A 17,850-nucleotide genomic window follows, 5' to 3' on the forward strand; every position below is an offset into this window, starting at 1 on the left:
CCTTCCCCAAATTCCACCCTCCCCAGGCTCCATCCCCAAATCTCCAGAAATTTCCCAAACCAGAGTTGGAAACCCTAATCGAGAATGATGGCCAGAGAGGCAGCGTTCTACGTTTACTGGCTGTGAGTGACCCTAGACATTTTTCTAGCACACTGCAGGCATTCTTAAAGTACAGTTGACATATGAATGGCAATTTGGGATTCCAGATCTGTGAATATGCAAGTAATGTGCACGCAAGGTTTGCACACTGGGTCTGTGCACTGCAGCTCAATGAACAAGGGTTTTGTGAAAGGTTCAGTGAACATGTGGATGTCAGGATTGTAGCATGCCGATGCAATCTCAGTTCCCTCTCCTCTTGTTGACTATACCCATTTTCAGAATGTCTGTGCAGTCTTTATCTCTATAATGCGCTGCAGCGCCAAACAGAAAACATAGGAGAGGTCATCCCATATGGACTGCCCCAAATTTATATTTGGTGCTGGAAGCAGGCTCCAGTGGTATCTTTTTTTAAAATTACTAGAACACATGGTTCTATAGGGTTGCCAGGTCCCTCTTTGCCACTGCCGGGAGGTTTTTGGGGTGGAGCCTGAGGAGGGCGGGGTTTGGGGAGGGGAGGGGCTTCAATGCCATAGAGTCCAATTGCCAAAGCAGCTGTTTTCTCCAGGTGAACTGTTCTCTATCGGCTGGAGATGAGTTGTAATAGAGGGAGATCTCCAGCTAGTACCTGGAGGTTAGCAAAACAAGAAAAAAGCACCTCCATGCTAATACCGTCAGGTTTGGAAACTGGCACGGGAAAAGAGCAGTACAATAATACAAAAATTGTGTATTGTGTTTCAAAATATCTCACAAGTACAAAGGACTACAACAAGTGACAAAAAAACAATATATACAAAATATACAGGACGTGTTAAATACAGTCTATAAATAGTACAGTCTATAAATAGTAGAATCTTCTTAGTATACAGATGAGTATTTTAAAAGTCCATCAGGTACTTGTATAAATAGTTAAGAATTCTTCATTAAGCATGATGGGTGGGGGACGGCCGTTTCAAAATTTCTTCAGCCCCATTTCCAAGTAGGTATCCAAGCTCAATTAGCTTAGCTAAGCTGCTGCCTACACTTGGGAGTATCCTACGGGAACTGGTGAACTATCTTCATGATGATATATAGAATTTAATTGAGCTTGGATACCTGCAAGGATCCCCCGCTGCTGCTTCGCAAACTTTTCCAGTATACAAATGTGGTTTTACAAGCTTCAGCTCCAGCCTGTTTCTTGTTCCAGCCATTCCCATGTGGTGATCCATTTGCAGAGTGACGTTACATTCCACGTAATGCAGAGATGGACCCGGGTTTATGGATCTGCCTCTTTGCGTGCACAACTTTCCCTGTCCAGCTAACAGGTAGAGATGTCTTATTGGGGCTACAGGGCTGATTTCCTAGCAAGGCGTTGTGCTTGTCGTCCTAAAGGCCAAACTAGGTGGTATGCTGGGAGACTGGTGATCAGTCCCCCCAACGGTTTATTTGAATTTGAAGTGCAGGCAAGGAAGTCACCCAGCGAGCCACGGTGGAGAGTCTTCCCTCTGCCGTTTCATCTTCACAAAAACAAGCCCGTGGGATAGATCAGGCTGGGAGTCTGTGACTGGCCCAAGGTCACCCAGCAGGTTTCCATGGCAGAGAGGGGATTCGAAACTGAGTCTTCGAGATCCTAGTCCTACAACCTAAACACTACATCCCGCTGCTGCAGGAGCAGTTGGAGGTTGAAGGCTGCTGGTTTTTTCCTGTTCTGATTCCCTGTTTTCCCCACACCGGTGCAAAGGATTAAAACCCAGCAAAGAAGCAGTTGTGCAAAACTCAACTTCTGATGGCCAAGACTTGGGAAAGTACGCGGTGGAGGAAGCCATGAAAACCTTCGAGGGACACTTGGCTAATGAGGTAAGCTGCTAACTCAAGCAATGGTGTTTTTGTGCTGGAGGGTTTCTCTCAATATTCCCCCCTATACCAGAGAAACAGGCCCAGAGATAGGTTCACTTTAACATTCGTGGGATTACCCAGTTCAGGAGTCCTCAACACGGTGTTGCCAACATCTTCCCTGGTGTGCACCAAGTTGTTAAAGAAATTGGATGCGGCCAGATAGGGCTTTTGCCCAGCCAGGCTTCTGATTAGCCAATTATGGTTACCAGGTCCCTATTCGCCACTGGTGGGAGGTTTTGGGGGCTGAGCCTGAGGAGGGTGGGGTTTGGGGGAGGAGGGACTTCAATGCCATAGAGTCCAATTGCCAAAGCGGCCATTTTCTCCAGGAGAACTGATCTCTACTGGCTGGAGATCAGTTATAACAGCAAGAGATCTCCAGCTAGTACCTGGAAGTTGGCAACCCTATAGGCAATGGAGATCTGATTGGCTGTGCAGATTAAAAGGCAACCTGTTAAACGGAGCTTCTGCCTAAAATACTGAAGCGTTACTATGCGAATTATGCATCATCTCACTCCCTGACATTTTGTGGTTGGCTTCGCTTTCAAAGGCGCCCACAGGCTCAAAAAGGTTGGGGACCCTTGAGTTGTGTGAGAAAGTGCAAGGCCTGCTATGGATGTACGCTCTGCACATCTGAGGAAACGAGCTCTTTCTCATGAAAGCAAACGATCTAACAAGTTTTGTTCATCTTTAAGGTGCCACAATGCTGGACACCTGTTCAAAATGATCAAGTCATTGGAGTCCTTTCCCTATGAGGAAAGGTGGAAGCATTTGGGGTTAAATCCAGATTAAATTTTCCATTCAACTGAATAGAACATTCCTGCCTCCCCTTTTCCAGTTCAGCCCACTGATAGCGATGAGATGATGCTCCTGGGGGTAAGGAGTCCCTAAAGATGGAGTGGTCTGCAGTAGGAAGGAGAAATCAGTTGAAATTAACAATTTAGTCTGGATCCAGCCCTTGGGGAGTTCAAATAAAAAGCCAGTTAAGGAAGGAAATGAGAGAATTTTGTGAAATGGCTCATAGAAAAGGAGGGAGGGAGAGAATCTTTCCTCCTACTCAAAACACTTGATCCATTATCTGGTGTCTTCCAAGCAGGTCTCTGGAGAGGCGGTATACACATTTTCTAAATAAATTATGACTTTGCAGTGCAGCCGGTTGAGAAATGACAAACAGAAGCGCTTCTTCACCGCATGCATAATTGACACGTGGAAGTAAAAGTCACCATCCAGCTGTTGTAGATGGTTCTTTGAAAATTGCAATGATATGGCTTTAAGGGAGCGCATCACATCCAGTGTATACTTTTACCTGGTCTTTTAGAAAGAACTGGCACTTTTTATAAACGGAAAGAAGAGAGGGGACTCCTGGAATTTCATAGAGCTGGTTACTAGTTATAAGAACCGGGCCAACTGGCGAAGGGCAGCGAGGAATGCTGCAGCGGATTCCCCCGGCTCCTGGTCCCGTAGGTAGAACGGCCGACGGCGAGCGAGGCGCATGGGCTTGGGCGTAAAATGGTTGCCCAGGGCGGCCATGATGTCCTTAAATGGCGCCTCGCGAGCAGGGCTCAGGAGCCTTTGTCCAGGACTCAAGCTCCTGGGCTTTCTTCGCTATGGTCTTACTGATGCACATACATTACACTATAGTTAACAGCTTTGTTCAGGTCATTCAGACTGAGGGCCGTGGCTTCCTTTATAGGTCTTTTATGCATGGCTGTTTCACTCGCCGTCACCCCTCTGACGACTTCAGGTCTTTGTTTGGATTATGCATGCCATTTCCAACCATCAGAGGTCGCCTCGCTCTCCCCCTGTGTTTCCCCGCATTTTGCCCTCGTTTTGAGGGACCTGTTTCCTCTTGAATTTGAAAACACGGGCAAAATGCGGGGAAATGTAGGGGGAGAGCGAGGCGACCTCTAACAGTCCGAAACAGCATGCCTAATCCAAAGGCCTGAAGTTGTCAGAGTGGTGATGGCGAGTGAAACAACCATGCATAAAAGACCACAGAGTCAATCCATCTCATGTTGGGTCTTCCTCTTTTCCTGCTGCCTTCAACTTTCCCTAGCATTATAGAACTGGCTAAAGGAGATATTTTTCAAAGCTGACCACTGGATTTTGCCTCTCCCATCAAAACTGGCAGGGGTTTTGTTGAGTAATTGTAGGTGTGGCCTCTTGGCATCTGCTCGGTCCTCCAAGCCTTCTAAATTATTTTAAAACAAACATCCCAATTGTCGTTTGCCAGCCGTAAGAATGAGGCATCTTTCCCTTCTTCGTTTGCCCATATGTATGTGTGTGCCTCCTCTTCAATCCTCTGTTACAAATTCTTCTTTGTAGAGCCAAACGAAAGCTGGAGAAGACGTTGCTGGAAGCCAATATGTCACAGGAGAATCTCACGGTGGCTCACCAAGATGTACAAACATTACTATTCAGAATAAAGCCCAAAGATTTTGGAGGGCTGAATATCAGCAGTGACATGTTAACGGTCAGTATCTCCTCATTACCTGCCTTGCTGTTTGATCTGTGCTACCGAGTATAAGGAGCTAGAAAAGATTCTGAAGTGTAAGGATGTGTCACTGGCCACCAAGATTAAGTTAATTCATGCCATCATATTCCCTATTACTATGTATGGGTGTGAAAGCTAGACATTGAAGAAAGCTGATAGGAAGAAAGTAGATTCCTTTGAAATGTGGTGTTGGAGGAGAGTGTTACGGATACCATGGACTTCCAAAAAAACAAAAAAACAAATCCGTGGGTTATAGATCAAATCAAACCTGAACTGACCCTAGAAGCTAAAATGACTAAACTGAAGCTATCGTATTTTGTTCACATTATGAGAAGGCAAGATTCACTAGAAAAGACAGTCATGCTAGGAAAAGTTGAGGGCAGCAGGAAAAGAGGAAGACCCAACAAGAGATGGATTGACTCAATAAAGGAAGCCACAGCCCTCAATTTGCAAGACCTAAGCAAGGCTGTCAAAGATAGGACATTGATTCATAAATCGCCATGAGTCGGAAGCTACTTGACGACACTTCACACACACACACACTGAGTATAAATGCTGTCATGTCTTTGTCCTTCTGGAGAACGGAAGAAATTTAAGAAGGAGCCTCAAGCTGACTCCTGAGCTTTCCCAGTTCTCCCTAGTTCTCCCTAAGGGGGTGAACATGGTGGTCGACTCACACATTACGGAGTACATAGGCGGGGGCTTGGTTTCCTCACCCGGCATAACATCCTGACATGAATTGCTGGTTCTCCTCAGTTTCTGTGTGCGGGTGCCTGATTCAGATTGGGACTGTTGCACACAGGGGAGAGGGGTTTCAGACCCCCACCCTGTGCCATCTTTCCAACTAGGAAGGATGTTATTTGGCTTGTTGGGGTAAACCTACAATTCCCCTGGTTTTCAGGTTGGAAAATCAGCACAACAGGGAAGGTTCGAGGCCCTTCTGCATGTACCCTATGATCCCGATCCAAACTGGGCGCCCCACATGTGGGAATTGAGGAGATCCTGCAACTCAGGCCTGACTGTTATGTAGGGTGGGGACCCCAGAACAAATGTGTATACTCTGTACCGTGTGAATCAGCTTTGGGTCTGGGCTGTACCACTTCAGAATGCAAGTGGGCCTCTTTCATTTACCTCCATGCTTTGTTTGCATTTGTTATACATTAAAACAAATCAGTGCCAATTATTGATAAGAACAAAACACCAACAGGTCACCGCGTCAAGAAAGACCCAGTCACGGCATTCCATGAGCTTCCCGACCGTGCTGACAGAGAGGGCCTTGCCTGCAAAGGAGATGAGACTGACCTGCATTTACCTGAAAGCTTCCTGCCTCTTTCAGGTGAGGCATACCTTGGGTTGGTTGATGGGACGATGGCTGCAGAAGCTGAGCATATGGAGGAGCATTAGGCTGGCATGATGGCCTGCTCCCCAATATATGAGTTGGATCCAGGCTAAATGTTTCCGCTGCCAGTGGAACATAACATTTCTCCCTCCTGCCGATGTCCCCCAAATGCTGCTCCTGGGGGACAGCGACGGTTGCCTGCTCCAGACTGGGAAATTCCTGGCAATTTTGGGATGAAGCCTGTTGAGGGCAGGGTTTGGGAAGAGACGGGACCTCAGCAGGTTGTGATTCTATAGAGTCCACCCTCCAAAGTGGCCATTTTCTCCAGGGGAACTGATCTCTGCAGTCTGGAGATCAGCCATAATTCTGGGTAGGGTTGCCAGGTTCCCTCTTTGCTACTGGTGGGAGGTTTTTGAGGCGGAGCCTGAGATGGGTGGGGTCTGGAGAGGGGAGGGACTTCAATGCCATAGAGTCCAATTCCCAAAGCAGCCATTTTCTTCAGGTGAACTGATCTCTATCGGCTGGAGATCAGTTGTAACAGCAGGAGATCTCCAGCTATCTCCTGCTATTACAACTGATCTCCAGCCAATAGAGATCAGTCCACCTGGAGAAAATGGCCGCTTTAGCAATTGGAGTCTATGGCATTGAAGTCCCTCTGCAAACCCCACCCTCCTCAGGCTCCATCCCAAAAATCTCAGGTATTTCCCAACCGGGAGCTGGCAACCCTACTTGGAAGGATGGAAGGCTGAGTCAACCTTGAACCAGCTATCAAAAGTCGGGATCAAACTCAGGTTGTGAGCAGAGTTTTGACTGCTGTACTGCCGCTTACCAGTTTGCACCACGGGGATCTTCGATTGGCTGTAGAAATGTTTTATAATGGGCAGCATTGCCAACACAGAACTAAAATCTTCAGCCTCAGTAGAACCACAGGTACATGTTTTGGGGGGAATTGCAATAAATTTTTCTCATGCCCTTTGCCTTGCAGGACGAAAAGAACAGTTCCCTTCTGAACAATGACATTTTAGGGGCCACCCTTGGGGGTGTCAGAATCACCAGCCTCAGCCAACCAGTGGAGATCCGGTTTTGGCACGACCTCAGGCCAGTGAGTAGCGAAAGGCCAAGGAGGAGGTTTGTAAGGCATGCCTAGTCACAAAGCGATTTTGTGCCCTTTCGCCAAGTCAGCCTCTGTTTGCATGCTTGATCAATGTGTGCCCCAGTCACATTTTGTTGGTCATGTCAATACTCCAATCCATAAGTTATTGGGGAGGGGATGTGGGTTTTTTAAAAAAAATATCTTTCCGAAACCTTGTAAACTTTGCCAAATGAATTAATTGAAAACTGAATTCTTTTTTTTGGGGTGGGGGGGGTTTAGGACAATTGTTTTGTTGTGAGGAGAAAGCCTTATTGCAGGGGGGAAAGCTTTGTTCTTATCACAGAGCGGTGTAGTGGTTAGAATGGTGGGCAAGAACCGCGCGGCGGGGGGGAGCTGAGTTCAAATGTAGCTTGCCATAAAATGTAGGCTGCTTCCACATGCTCACATTAGTGCCATTTTCCTTACCCCGGTCCCCGACAGCTGTCAGTCGTCCCCCTCAATGCCACTGGGGGTGGGTGGGTTGGGTGTTTTTTTTAAGTAATGGAGATATTGCTATAGTTTTATATTGCAATAGCGATATGTCAATTACATGTCAATTGCCTTTTTTTAACAACAACAAAAAAAAAACCCTGAAAGAAGTCCTTCAGTTGTGGGGGGGAGGAAGAAATGGCAGCTGCAGATGGTTGAAAGTGTGGGGGAACCCACCCTGTGGGTTTTCCGTTGCCACTGTATTCAGTGAGCGCGGACAAGCCACTGGGTGACCTCGGGCAAGCCGCTCTCTCTCAGCCTAACCTATCTCATATTGTTGTTGCGAGGATAAAATAGAGAAGGGGAGAATGTTGTAAGTCACTTTGGGTCCCCAGTAGGGTTGCCAACCTCCAGGTGGTGGCAGGAGGTCTACTTTTACAACTGATCTCCGGCTGATAGAGATCAGTTCATCTGGAGGAAATGGCCGCTGTGGCAATTGGACTCGGTGGCATGGAAGTCCCTCCCCTCCCCAAACCACGCCCTCCTCAGGCTCCGCCCCCCAAATCTACAGGTATTTCCCCACTCTTACCTGGTAACTCTAGTCCCCAGTGAGGAGATCAGCAGCGTATAAATAAATAGACAGATAAGTAAGTAAATAAAATTATAGCTCACAGGATAGGCATGGCTGGGCATTTCCGCCTTTGAGCTGGAAAGTGTGCTAAGGGCGGAAGGGAGACCATTATTCACCGTCCAATAGAAACACACCTTTATATGCCTCACACGCATATAATGGAATTGTGTGGAATTCAGCCATAGAAGAAAAACAGTCCTGGTGCATTTTCTCTTTGTTCTATTGTAGGCCAATATTTCCAACATGACCTGTGTCTTTTGGATGGAAGGAAGAGGTAATATGTGCTCTCCCATTCCCTCCTTTATCTGTTTTTGTGTGTGTGTGTGTGTGTGTGTGTGTGTGTGTGTGTGTGTGTATGTGATCTGAGTTTGTGTTCTTGGACTTTGCGACCCCTAGTGGCTGAAAGTGGGAGAAACGTGGAGGAATGTTAAAAGGAAGTTAAAAGGATTCCTCCCCCCAATCTTGAAAGCTGTATGTATAGGATGCACGCCCCGAGTTTCCAAGCATTCTGCTAGGTGCTGTAAAGCATACAACAAAGAGACAAATTCCTGCTGATGGCTTATAGTGTAACACAATAAAAAAAATGGAATAGGGAATGGGAAGGAATAATTAAAATAAATAAAAGGATTACACAGCGCCTGAATGGATGCAGTTCCAGAGACTGCAGGTGTTGACCATTATTTGAATGGCATTGCTTTGGTTTTAGAGAAGAGTTTTTTGCCGTCTTCTGATCATGGGTGTGATTCTTCTGTTGGGCAGAAGAGGGCAGCCTGGGAACATGGAGCCCCGTCGGTTGCGATACTGTCATCCAGGAAGGCATCGTATGCTTGTGCTACCACCTAACCTATTTTGCTGTCCTGTTGGTGAGCATGTTGGGGTCTCTTCTGGGGTCTCTTCTGGGCCTAATTCTCACGAAGGGGTAGACCTTTGTCTGAGCTGCACTGCTGCAGATTGTGTAGGCGGGTTCACGTGATAGGGTGCTTCTCTGTACGAAAAACCATTCCCTGCACTTAGAAAACCAGTATTCGAGAAGACTTCTTGACATGCCACTCTTCCATATGCAGGGTTTGTTTGTTTTGTATGGAGGTATGAACTGTTGTAAAGCCACAAAATCAAAGTGGCAGAATTTCTGCTAAGAGTAGAAACAAGGGGATGGGGCAAATCTCTACATCCTCCTATGGGGTTTCATCCATAAAGGTCTGATGATGTTCCATGTTGCTTTCATCGCTTTTGCAAATGCAGAGGCATTTGCAACAGCATCAGCGGGTCCACATTATTGGTTGAGCAGTGAATTCCTGTCCCACTCCAGCCATCCTGCAGCTTCTCCTTCCCATTCCTCTCCAGGTAATCTGGGCAAAAACTGCCTGCATCTTTCCTCTTACATCTCAGCAATGGAAAGGGTTAGGGATGTTTTTTAAAAAAAATAAACTAAAGCTAAGAATTCAGGGGAACTCGTAGATTGTGGCAATACACCATTATAACATTATTGTGCTTTAGTTACAATAGCAATTAACATTATTTTTAAAAGCCCTCAAGAAGCTCCCTGGTGGCACAGTTGGGGGAAAATGGTAACCCCAAGGGGCTTGGAAGGATATTGTTTCCCTTGTGGGTGAGTCCTTCAAAAACATGGACCTTCCCATCTAGATGGCAAATGCACTCAGACTGCATTCTTTCAAAAAGGATCATAGCAAAGCCTGAAATGAGGATGATTCGAGGAGGAGGATGTGTGGAGCCTCCCCAAAAAGTGCTCCAATTTGGAAGCAAAGGTGGAGCCTCCCAGAAACACAACCTCCAAGGTTCTTTGAGAGGAAGCCATAATAACACTTGAACCACTTTAAGTTTGCAATGCACACGTGCCCTGAGAAGGGGTTGGTTTGGTTACACTTACTGTTTAAAACAGAGAGAGAAAATGTACATGGAGAAGGATCTCTGGGCTTCTTTGACAGAGATGAGAGATCTATGCAAAAAAGCATGTCGCTGTTGCAAGATTTACATCCTTCCTTTTTCTATGCATACCCTTCCTTCCCATCTCATGCAGCAAATCTACCCACCCACCTTGGATGAAGGTCTATTGGACACTTTAACCTACATAACTTCCATAGGCTGCAGTGTGTCAGCTGTTGCCTGTCTGCTCACCACCTGCCTGCACCTTTGCTCCAGGTAATTGCTCCTTTGCTTCAGGAAGCTAAAGCTGGAGGGTGAGAGATTCAAAACCGATAAAAGGAAGTATTTTTTCACACAACGCATAGTTAAATTGTGGAACTCCCTGCCCCAGGATGTGGAGATGGCTGCCAGCTTGGAGGGCTTTAAGAGTGGAGTGGACATATTCATGGAGGAGAGGGGTATTCATGGCTGTTAGTTAGAATGGATACTAGTCATGCTGCATACCTATTCTCTCTAGTATCAGAGGAGCATGCCTATTATTTTGGGTGCGGTGGAACACAGGCAGGATGGTGCTGCTGCACTCGTCTTGTTAGTGGCTTCCTAGAGGCACCTGGTTGGCTACTGTGTGAACAGACTGCTGGACTTGATGGGCCTTGGTCTGATCCAGCAGGGCCTTTCTTATGTTCTTACGTTTTTATGAAGCATTCAAGCCAGGGAGCTTCTGGGTTGAAGAGGAAGGGTGGCTTTTCGGAGAGGTGAAAATTGGCCGAGAGAGGCTTTGCTTTCCGTGGTGCATGCACACGTTTCTCTTGACCCATTATTACCTTCAGCAAAACAGGATCTGCAGGTTAAGTAAACTATCCTAAACCCTACAAAATATGTTTACCAGAAGCCATCCCAGAGCAGTCATAGAATCATAGAGTTGGAAGGGACCACCAGGGCCATCAAGTCCAACCCCCTGCACAATGCAGGAAATTCACTCCCCCCTCCACACCCCTAGTGACCAGAAGATGGCCAAGATGCCCTCCCTCTCATCATCTGCCTATTTGTACTTATTGCCTTCAAATCTCGGGGGGAGGGGGCAAACTATTGCTGGTCTCCAGGTCTAGCCTATGAAGAGAAGAGGGTTTCAACAGACAGTTTTTGACTCCTTATTACAAGGTCCCCCGCCTTGTTGAACCCAGGGATACTTTTGGAATTTAGAGAGGAGATAGTAGTTGCCACCACAAAATGGCTGCTGTGGTGGGACTAGGCTTGCGACTGCTGCCTCTGTCACTCAGGCAGTGGGAGGGGCAGGCAAATTGGGGGGCTGGTGTCTTGGCATCACTTCCAGTACGATCTGGAAGTGATGTCATCATGTGGGGTGATGCTTTAGCATTCATCCAAAACTCTGTGGTTAAACCACAGACTTATGGGCAAACGCTAGAGCGTCACCCTGGGCATGATAATGTCACATCTGGGTAACACTGGACTTCAATGCCATAGAGACCAATTGCCAAAGCAGCCATTTTCTCCAAATGAACTGATCTCTATCGGCTGGAAATCAGTTGTAATAGCAGGAGATCTCCAGCTACTACCTGGAGGTTGGCAACCCTACTCCAGTGAGGTGGAAGAATGCAGGCGACTAGTCTGGGTGTCAAAGTCTATTCCACTGGTGATGAGAGAAAAGGAGGAAGCCATGATCCAGAGTTGTCTCCAGATTCTGTTACTCACAAGGAGAAAAAAAGAGAGAAAAAGAAGCATTGGTAAAGCTTTGGTAGTTTATTCTAAGGAAGCATGTATGCACATTCCGTACTCACCCCCTGTAAGTTATTTGTGGGGATCCATGGAAATGAAGGATTTTAAAAGCTTTATTTTGACTGGAGTTCCCCCCAGGCTCCATAGAAGCGTTGGCAAGTCACTTTATCCATTTATTTTAATGTATCCCTGCAGAAAACACAACAGCGTGGAAACCTAGCATAACTGATTGAAATGTCACCCCTCATTCCCTGACTTGATTTTGGTTACAAATTGGGTTACTTGTTGTTTCTTATCCTTGGCATTTTTTAAAAAATGTAATACCTAAAAAGGTCGGGTGGGATTTGTAAGGATTTGGTGGACTGTCAAAGTGTGTGGGTTGTAACTGGGATCTGTGGGGAGGGTGAAGAGACAAACCTCAGCTGCAGTCTTGAGAATCCCCATACAATGTGGGGAGGGGCTGTGACTCAGTGGTAGAGCCTCTGCTTTGCATACTGAAGGCCCCAGGTGTAATCCCCGGCATCTTCAGTTAAAAGGACCAGGCAGTAAGAGATGCCAAAGACCTCTGTCTGAGACCCTGGAGAGCCGCTGCCAGTCTGAGTAGACAATACTGACCTTGATGGACCAATATAAGGCAGCTTCATGAGTATTCAAAATGTTATGAAAGATTTGTGATGGCTGCCATCCCACCCACGCAAACACTCTCATTTCCAGACTTCTCAGTCAATACCTGAGATCTCAGTCAATCAGAGCTCTCAATCGGTTCCGGCTCTGTATGTCCTCTGCTCTCTCTTTTAGTTGTAGCATAAGAGCTAGTTGCTTGATTTAAACAGATGCAAATTAGGATCTTGACGAATTCAATAATTTTATGTCAGATGCTACTCTGTGATTCCCAACCATGAGCACGTAGGCAGTTTGATGCCATTGAATTTCTAGTTTCTACATAACAAATAGGTCCTAGCGGGATCGAACACAGCCAAGGGTCTTCGTGTGTCTTTTCCCTCTCACATTCTTTTGTGTCAAGCCAACAGGAAAATGTATTCTCGTTTGTTACAGGAAAAAGCAATACGACTCCACCACAAAGATACACATGAACCTATTGGAGGCTCTTTTTTTCCTTAATATGTCATTCTTGGTCAGCGGGTCGCTGGCATCGGTCACTTCTGTGTGGCCATGTCAGGTTGCTGCAGTCTTCCTCCACTACTCATTGCTTTGTGGCTTGACCTGGATGGCCCTCGAAGGTTTCCATCTCTACATGCTTGTGATCAGAGTCTACAACTTGTACATAAGACGTTACCTCCTCAAGCTGTGTGCTGTTGGCTGGGGTAAGGTTCGGGTGTTCCGGTGACTGTTGGAAAAATGTCCCTAAGGAATGGGCCTTTTCCAACTGGGCAACCTTGCTCTGATGATGAGAGCCGTTCTGCAGTATTACATGCCCAGACACTTGTTGGGTTAGTGAAAGCAATAAATATCTTCCCTTGGAACAGGTGTGGGATTTGTGAAAAGATGAGCTTGTAAACACAGTCTGTGTAGGAATCCAATCTCAGGCTGCTTTTACAGAGAAGCTTGAAGGAGAGGTTATAAAACAAGACTGCTGAACTTGAGTTCATCCAGAAATTCAGAACAACGAGACCCTTCAGGGCTGAACAGTAGGGTTGACAGATCCCTCTTTGCCACCGGCGGGAGGCTTTGGGGCAGAGCCTGAGGGTCGGGTTTGTGGAGGGGAGGGACTTCAATGTTGTAAAATCCAATTGCCAAAGCAGCCATTTTCTCCAGGTGAACTGATCTCTATCGCCTGGAGGTCAGTTGTAATAGCAGGAGATCTCCAGCTTGTTCCTGGAGGTTGGCAACCCTACGCATCCATGACCTGACCTGAGGATGTGCTGTGAGACCTTGGTGTTCTTCAGCACACTGAGTGTGCCTTGGCCTACATGCATTATTGTCTTCATTGTGACGTGTTTCCTGATTCCACAGGGCTCCCTGGCTTAATAGTTATTACCGTCTTCCTCTTCAACAAAGAGGCTTACAGCATCCACCATATCCAAACCAGCCCTCTATACAGCAACAGGACCATGTGAGTTAGAAAAAGACATGATGTCTTCTGCAGAGTATTTTTTGTTTTAAATTTAGTTTGGTGAATATTATTATTTTACTTATACAGCACCATTGCATGGGCACAGTGTATGTGGCCCATTGGTGGTGGACAATGCCGTTAAGTCACAGCTGACTTATGGCGACCCCGTAGGGTTTTCAAGGCAAGAGGTGTTTGCCTGCAAGACATTCAAAGCCGCTTCCATGGGGTTTTGCCCTCATGGTCTTTCAGCCAGGCATCTTAGCTACAAGAAGTAAAATTGCAACATATCTTTCTTAGAATCAACAGGTTAGTCCTTTTCAGACTTTACAGTCATACATAGAGGGAACCCATTAATGAGAGTGCACGTTACCGACTGTGTTCTTGATATACCCCTGATAGGTGTGGTTGTCATTTTGTTTGAAACCCTCAGAGTTTCATGTACAGCTTCAATAAATGCTCAGAGACTCTTCGAAATTAATGAAAAGTTGACTGTGGCAGCACCCAACTAGTTAAATTTCCGAATGCAAATACCGTGCCTGGTACAAAAGTTTGTGCCCTGACCTGGATGGCCCAGGCTAGCCTGATCTCATCAGATGTCAGAAGCTAAGCAGGGTCAGCCCTGGTTAGTACTTGGATGGGAGACCGCCAAGGAAGACCAGGGTTGCTGTGCAGAGGAAGGCACTGGCAAACCACCTCTGTTTATCTCTTGCCTTGAAAAGCTATGGAGTCGCCAAGAGTCGGCTGTGACTTGACAACATTTTCCACCACCATCATCTGCTTTGAGCCCTCCAAGAAAGACAATATTGGTAAAAAATATGTTACTTTCACCCTGGATCCCGCTAACTTTATCCTGTAGAAAACTAGAATTCACTTGCTTGACTGCACTCAGACAAAATAGACTCATCCCAAGGAAAGTGAGGGTACCACAGGCATAATTTCATTGCCTCTTCCTGTGAGGAAGAAAACAGAAAAAGAATACAACAAGTGCCTCAAATCTTCTGCCTCTTCTTTCCCAGGTGTTGGATCACATCCCCCAAAGTACATTACTTCAACTTGATTTACGTCAGTGGCACCGTGCTTTTCAATATGAGTGTCTTGACGCTTGTGGTTTGGCAGCTGAGGCGACTCGGAGCCAACTCCCGTCAGCAGAAAGAGCGTTCCTGTAGGGACGTGGTGACAGTTCTTGGATTGACATGCTTCCTGGGCACAACCTGGACACTGGCGTTCATCTCCTTTGGGGTCTTCTCCCTCCCACAAGCCTTCCTGTTCACTATCCTCAACTCGCTTCAAGGTTTGTCAGCCGTGTGCGCCGTTGAGAGCCAAAACGCCTCTCAAACGATTTCCATTTGTGAGAGTCTCAATTGATTTGAGGATGCTCTGTGATAGAGCATCTGCTTGGCATGCAGAACGTCCCAGGTTCGATCCCCAGCATCTCCAGTTACAGTAAAGAGACTAGGCAAATAGGTGATGTGAAAGACCTCTGCCTGAGACCCTGGAGAGGCTGGTCTGGAGAGGCTGCTCTGAGCAGACAATACTGACTTTGATGGACCAAGGGTCTGATTCAGTAGAAGGCAGCTTCATGTGTTCAAGAAGGCATGTTTTAGGGGAGGGGCTGTGGCTCAGTGGTAGAGAATCTGCTTGGATGCAGAAGGTCCCAGGTTCAATCCTTGGCATCTCCAGTTACAGTAAAGAGACTAGGCAAGTAGGTGATGTGAAAGACCGCAGCCTGAGACCCTGGAGAGCCGCTGCCGGTCTGAGTAGACAATACTGACTTTGATGGACCAAGGGTCTGAGTCAGTATAAGGCAGCTTCATGTGTTCATGTGTCTTTGCTCACAGGGCTCTTCATCTGCCTCTGGTGCTGCGCCTTGAGATGCCGCTCACAGGAAAGTGTCTCTGGAGGGACCTCTCATCCATCTCAATAACTGCAGCATCATGGGAGATGGGATGACCCCGGGCCAAGCTTGTAAAGGATGAAAGGAGCTTTTGAGATCAGACTCCTGTTCAAAGAAACCAGCCTGCTGCCTCGACTCCAAGCCACCCACAAATGTCAGGGCCCAGAGGGATATCGTGATCTACTCTGGAGTTTAGTGAGTTTTCCTATCCAGAGAGGAACCCTTGCAGCAGGCCAGAGAAGACCGCTGATGTGACTCCCGAGAAGCATGTGATCTGATCCCTCATAGTGATCTGAATCTTGAACATTTGCAGGACAGGGGGAGGTTTACCAGCTGATCTCCATTCCGGCTGGGCAGATATCTGTTCTGTGTTCCACAAGGACTCTTTCCTGTGCATCCAGAAACCGCCAGAAGAGAGGCAAAGAAAGTCTACTTCAAAGCCTATCTTTGCGATTAGTTATGTTGCTTCCTTCAGGCACAATTCCATGCATAACTGGCACACCGGATGATAGAACAGGGCTTTCTTAATGCACAAATCTTGTATTGTGGCAATAAGGATGGGAAATTCCCCAGGGCCTGAGAATCTCATGGTGGTTCCTAATTATTCTGGCACCTACTACTAGAAAGACTTTCTTCTGCTCTGCATGGTAGGTGGCAGGTTGAGAATTTACTGCTTTCCACTGACACAATTTCTTGCTATCTTTACAGTAACTTTTGAAAACAGGACACCCGGTCGCCAAGAACCTTTCAGGCCTATCAGTTTATAGTGAAATAAAGTGCTTGTCTTTCATATGCATTGTGTAGAATTCAGCTGTCTTCCTTTAAGGCAGCTTTTCTGCAGCAAAGTTACCATATTTTCTCCATCACTCAAATGACAATGTGTTGATCCTGGGAAAATGCAGGATGACCTCAGCTAGCATGTCCTTGCTATTCCAAGTGCTGCGTGGAATATGGTCATATAAGGGCTCTGAGTACCTATTGGATAGTGCCTGTGACATCATTAGTGACATGATGAGATCATGAGAGTTCATGAGAGCCCAAAGCCCATCTAGTCCAGAATTCTGTTTCCAATGGTGTGCTCAGCCAGATTCTGATGAGGTCAAAAACAGAGCATAAATGTCATAGCCCTCCCATCCTCAGCATCTGATATGCACATGACCTCTAAACATGGGGGATCTGTTTAACTGTCTACCAATAGCTGCTGATTGATCAACCAGCTGTTTTTGAACTTTTATCTAATGCTTTTTGAAAAGGGTAGAACTACATATTACATGCAGACATGTGTAACAAAACCCTAACAATTCAAGAGAAAAGCAACTGCTGTGGAGGGAGTTTGGAGCATGGAAGTAATAAGGGACCGTTTCCATCTGTCACTATGTTTTGTTTTCCCTGAGTGTGTTCATGGGTCATGTCTTGGACATGTTCTGGGAGCCCCGTGCTTCTCAGGTGTTCATGAGTCCAATTTACCCTGAGACCACAGAGATCAGGGACAGGGGACTTAGACCTTCCCTCTGCATTATTTTTCTGAATAGAAACAGCCCTGGGGGTCACTATCGTGCCAGCATGGAGTAGTGGTTGGAGTATTGGACCTAGGATCTGGCAAACCCTAAGCAGAGGCTAGATGGCCTAGAGTGTTGCCATACATTACTTCATGACTAACAGATTCCCAACCCTCCCTTTGCTGAATAATAGGACTGGTGGGGTTGAAGAGATAGTGGGGGATGCGGGAATAGAGGTGACATGGCTTCCCCGTTTCAGCCTTTGCTACACTGGTCCCCCCACCCTCCCAGCTAATTTATTTCGAATTTTGGGGCCACTTGGGGAACAAAATGGTGGCAGGGAGGGGATGCAGGGAACTGAAAATATTTCCTGCAGTGCCTATGATAAAAGATTATGTTGGAGAGACTTGCCGAACTGCAGAAACCCAGTGAGGAGCATCGCCCTTCCACTTACTATTGCCAGCAAATAATAAACATCAAAAAAAATAAGGTTTTATGATGAGGCATTTTATTGATTTTCGGAATGAGCCCTATTTTTTTTAATTCTCCGAGTTTAATGCTGTAAATGTTTTTCTTCTCCTATCGGACCGATTTCATTTGTTTTAATTAAGACCTAACAGGTGATCCTTGCTCGGTGCTCAGAGGAAGGCGAAAAACCTCCAGGAGCGTCGGCCAATCTGCCCTGGAGGAAAATTCCTTCCTGACCCCAGAAAATGGCGGTCAGTTCTACCCCGAGCATGTGAGCAAAGACCAGAAACTGCCACACCGT

The 17,850-nt window shown here is 46.6% G+C and overlaps 1 protein-coding gene across 1 annotated transcript; it reads left to right on the forward strand.

Annotated features, from left to right (window-relative positions):
• Window positions 1–1,339: 1,339 nt before the first annotated feature.
• Window positions 1,340–15,746, forward strand: ADGRG5 (adhesion G protein-coupled receptor G5). The gene is made up of 13 exons (XM_056862343.1): window positions 1,340–1,400; window positions 1,817–1,932; window positions 3,116–3,180; window positions 4,294–4,441; window positions 5,670–5,798; window positions 6,787–6,903; window positions 8,222–8,267; window positions 8,753–8,856; window positions 10,032–10,153; window positions 12,671–12,939; window positions 13,589–13,688; window positions 14,705–14,979; window positions 15,527–15,746. Exons 1-13 carry the CDS (start codon window positions 1,340–1,342, stop codon window positions 15,610–15,612), a joined length of 1,638 nt encoding a protein of 545 aa, XP_056718321.1. The 3' UTR covers window positions 15,613–15,746.
• Window positions 15,747–17,850: the final 2,104 nt, after the last annotated feature.

This window comes from Euleptes europaea, chromosome 17, assembly GCF_029931775.1.
Source record: "Euleptes europaea isolate rEulEur1 chromosome 17, rEulEur1.hap1, whole genome shotgun sequence".
Lineage (NCBI taxonomy): Eukaryota > Metazoa > Chordata > Lepidosauria > Squamata > Sphaerodactylidae > Euleptes > Euleptes europaea.

What these genes read in the sequence shown, in the direction of transcription:
- ADGRG5 (XM_056862343.1), top strand. Translation starts at nt 1,340, where the DNA reads ATGGACCCGGGTTTATGGATCTGCCTCTTTGCGTGCACAACTTTCCCT. An exon ending in TGCATAATTGACACGTGGAA is followed by an intron (nt 3,181 to 4,293) that starts GTAAAAGTCACC and finishes TCTTCTTTGTAG; the next exon opens with AGCCAAACGAAAGCTGGAGA. An exon ending in TATCCTCAACTCGCTTCAAG is followed by an intron (nt 14,980 to 15,526) that starts GTTTGTCAGCCG and finishes CTTTGCTCACAG; the next exon opens with GGCTCTTCATCTGCCTCTGG.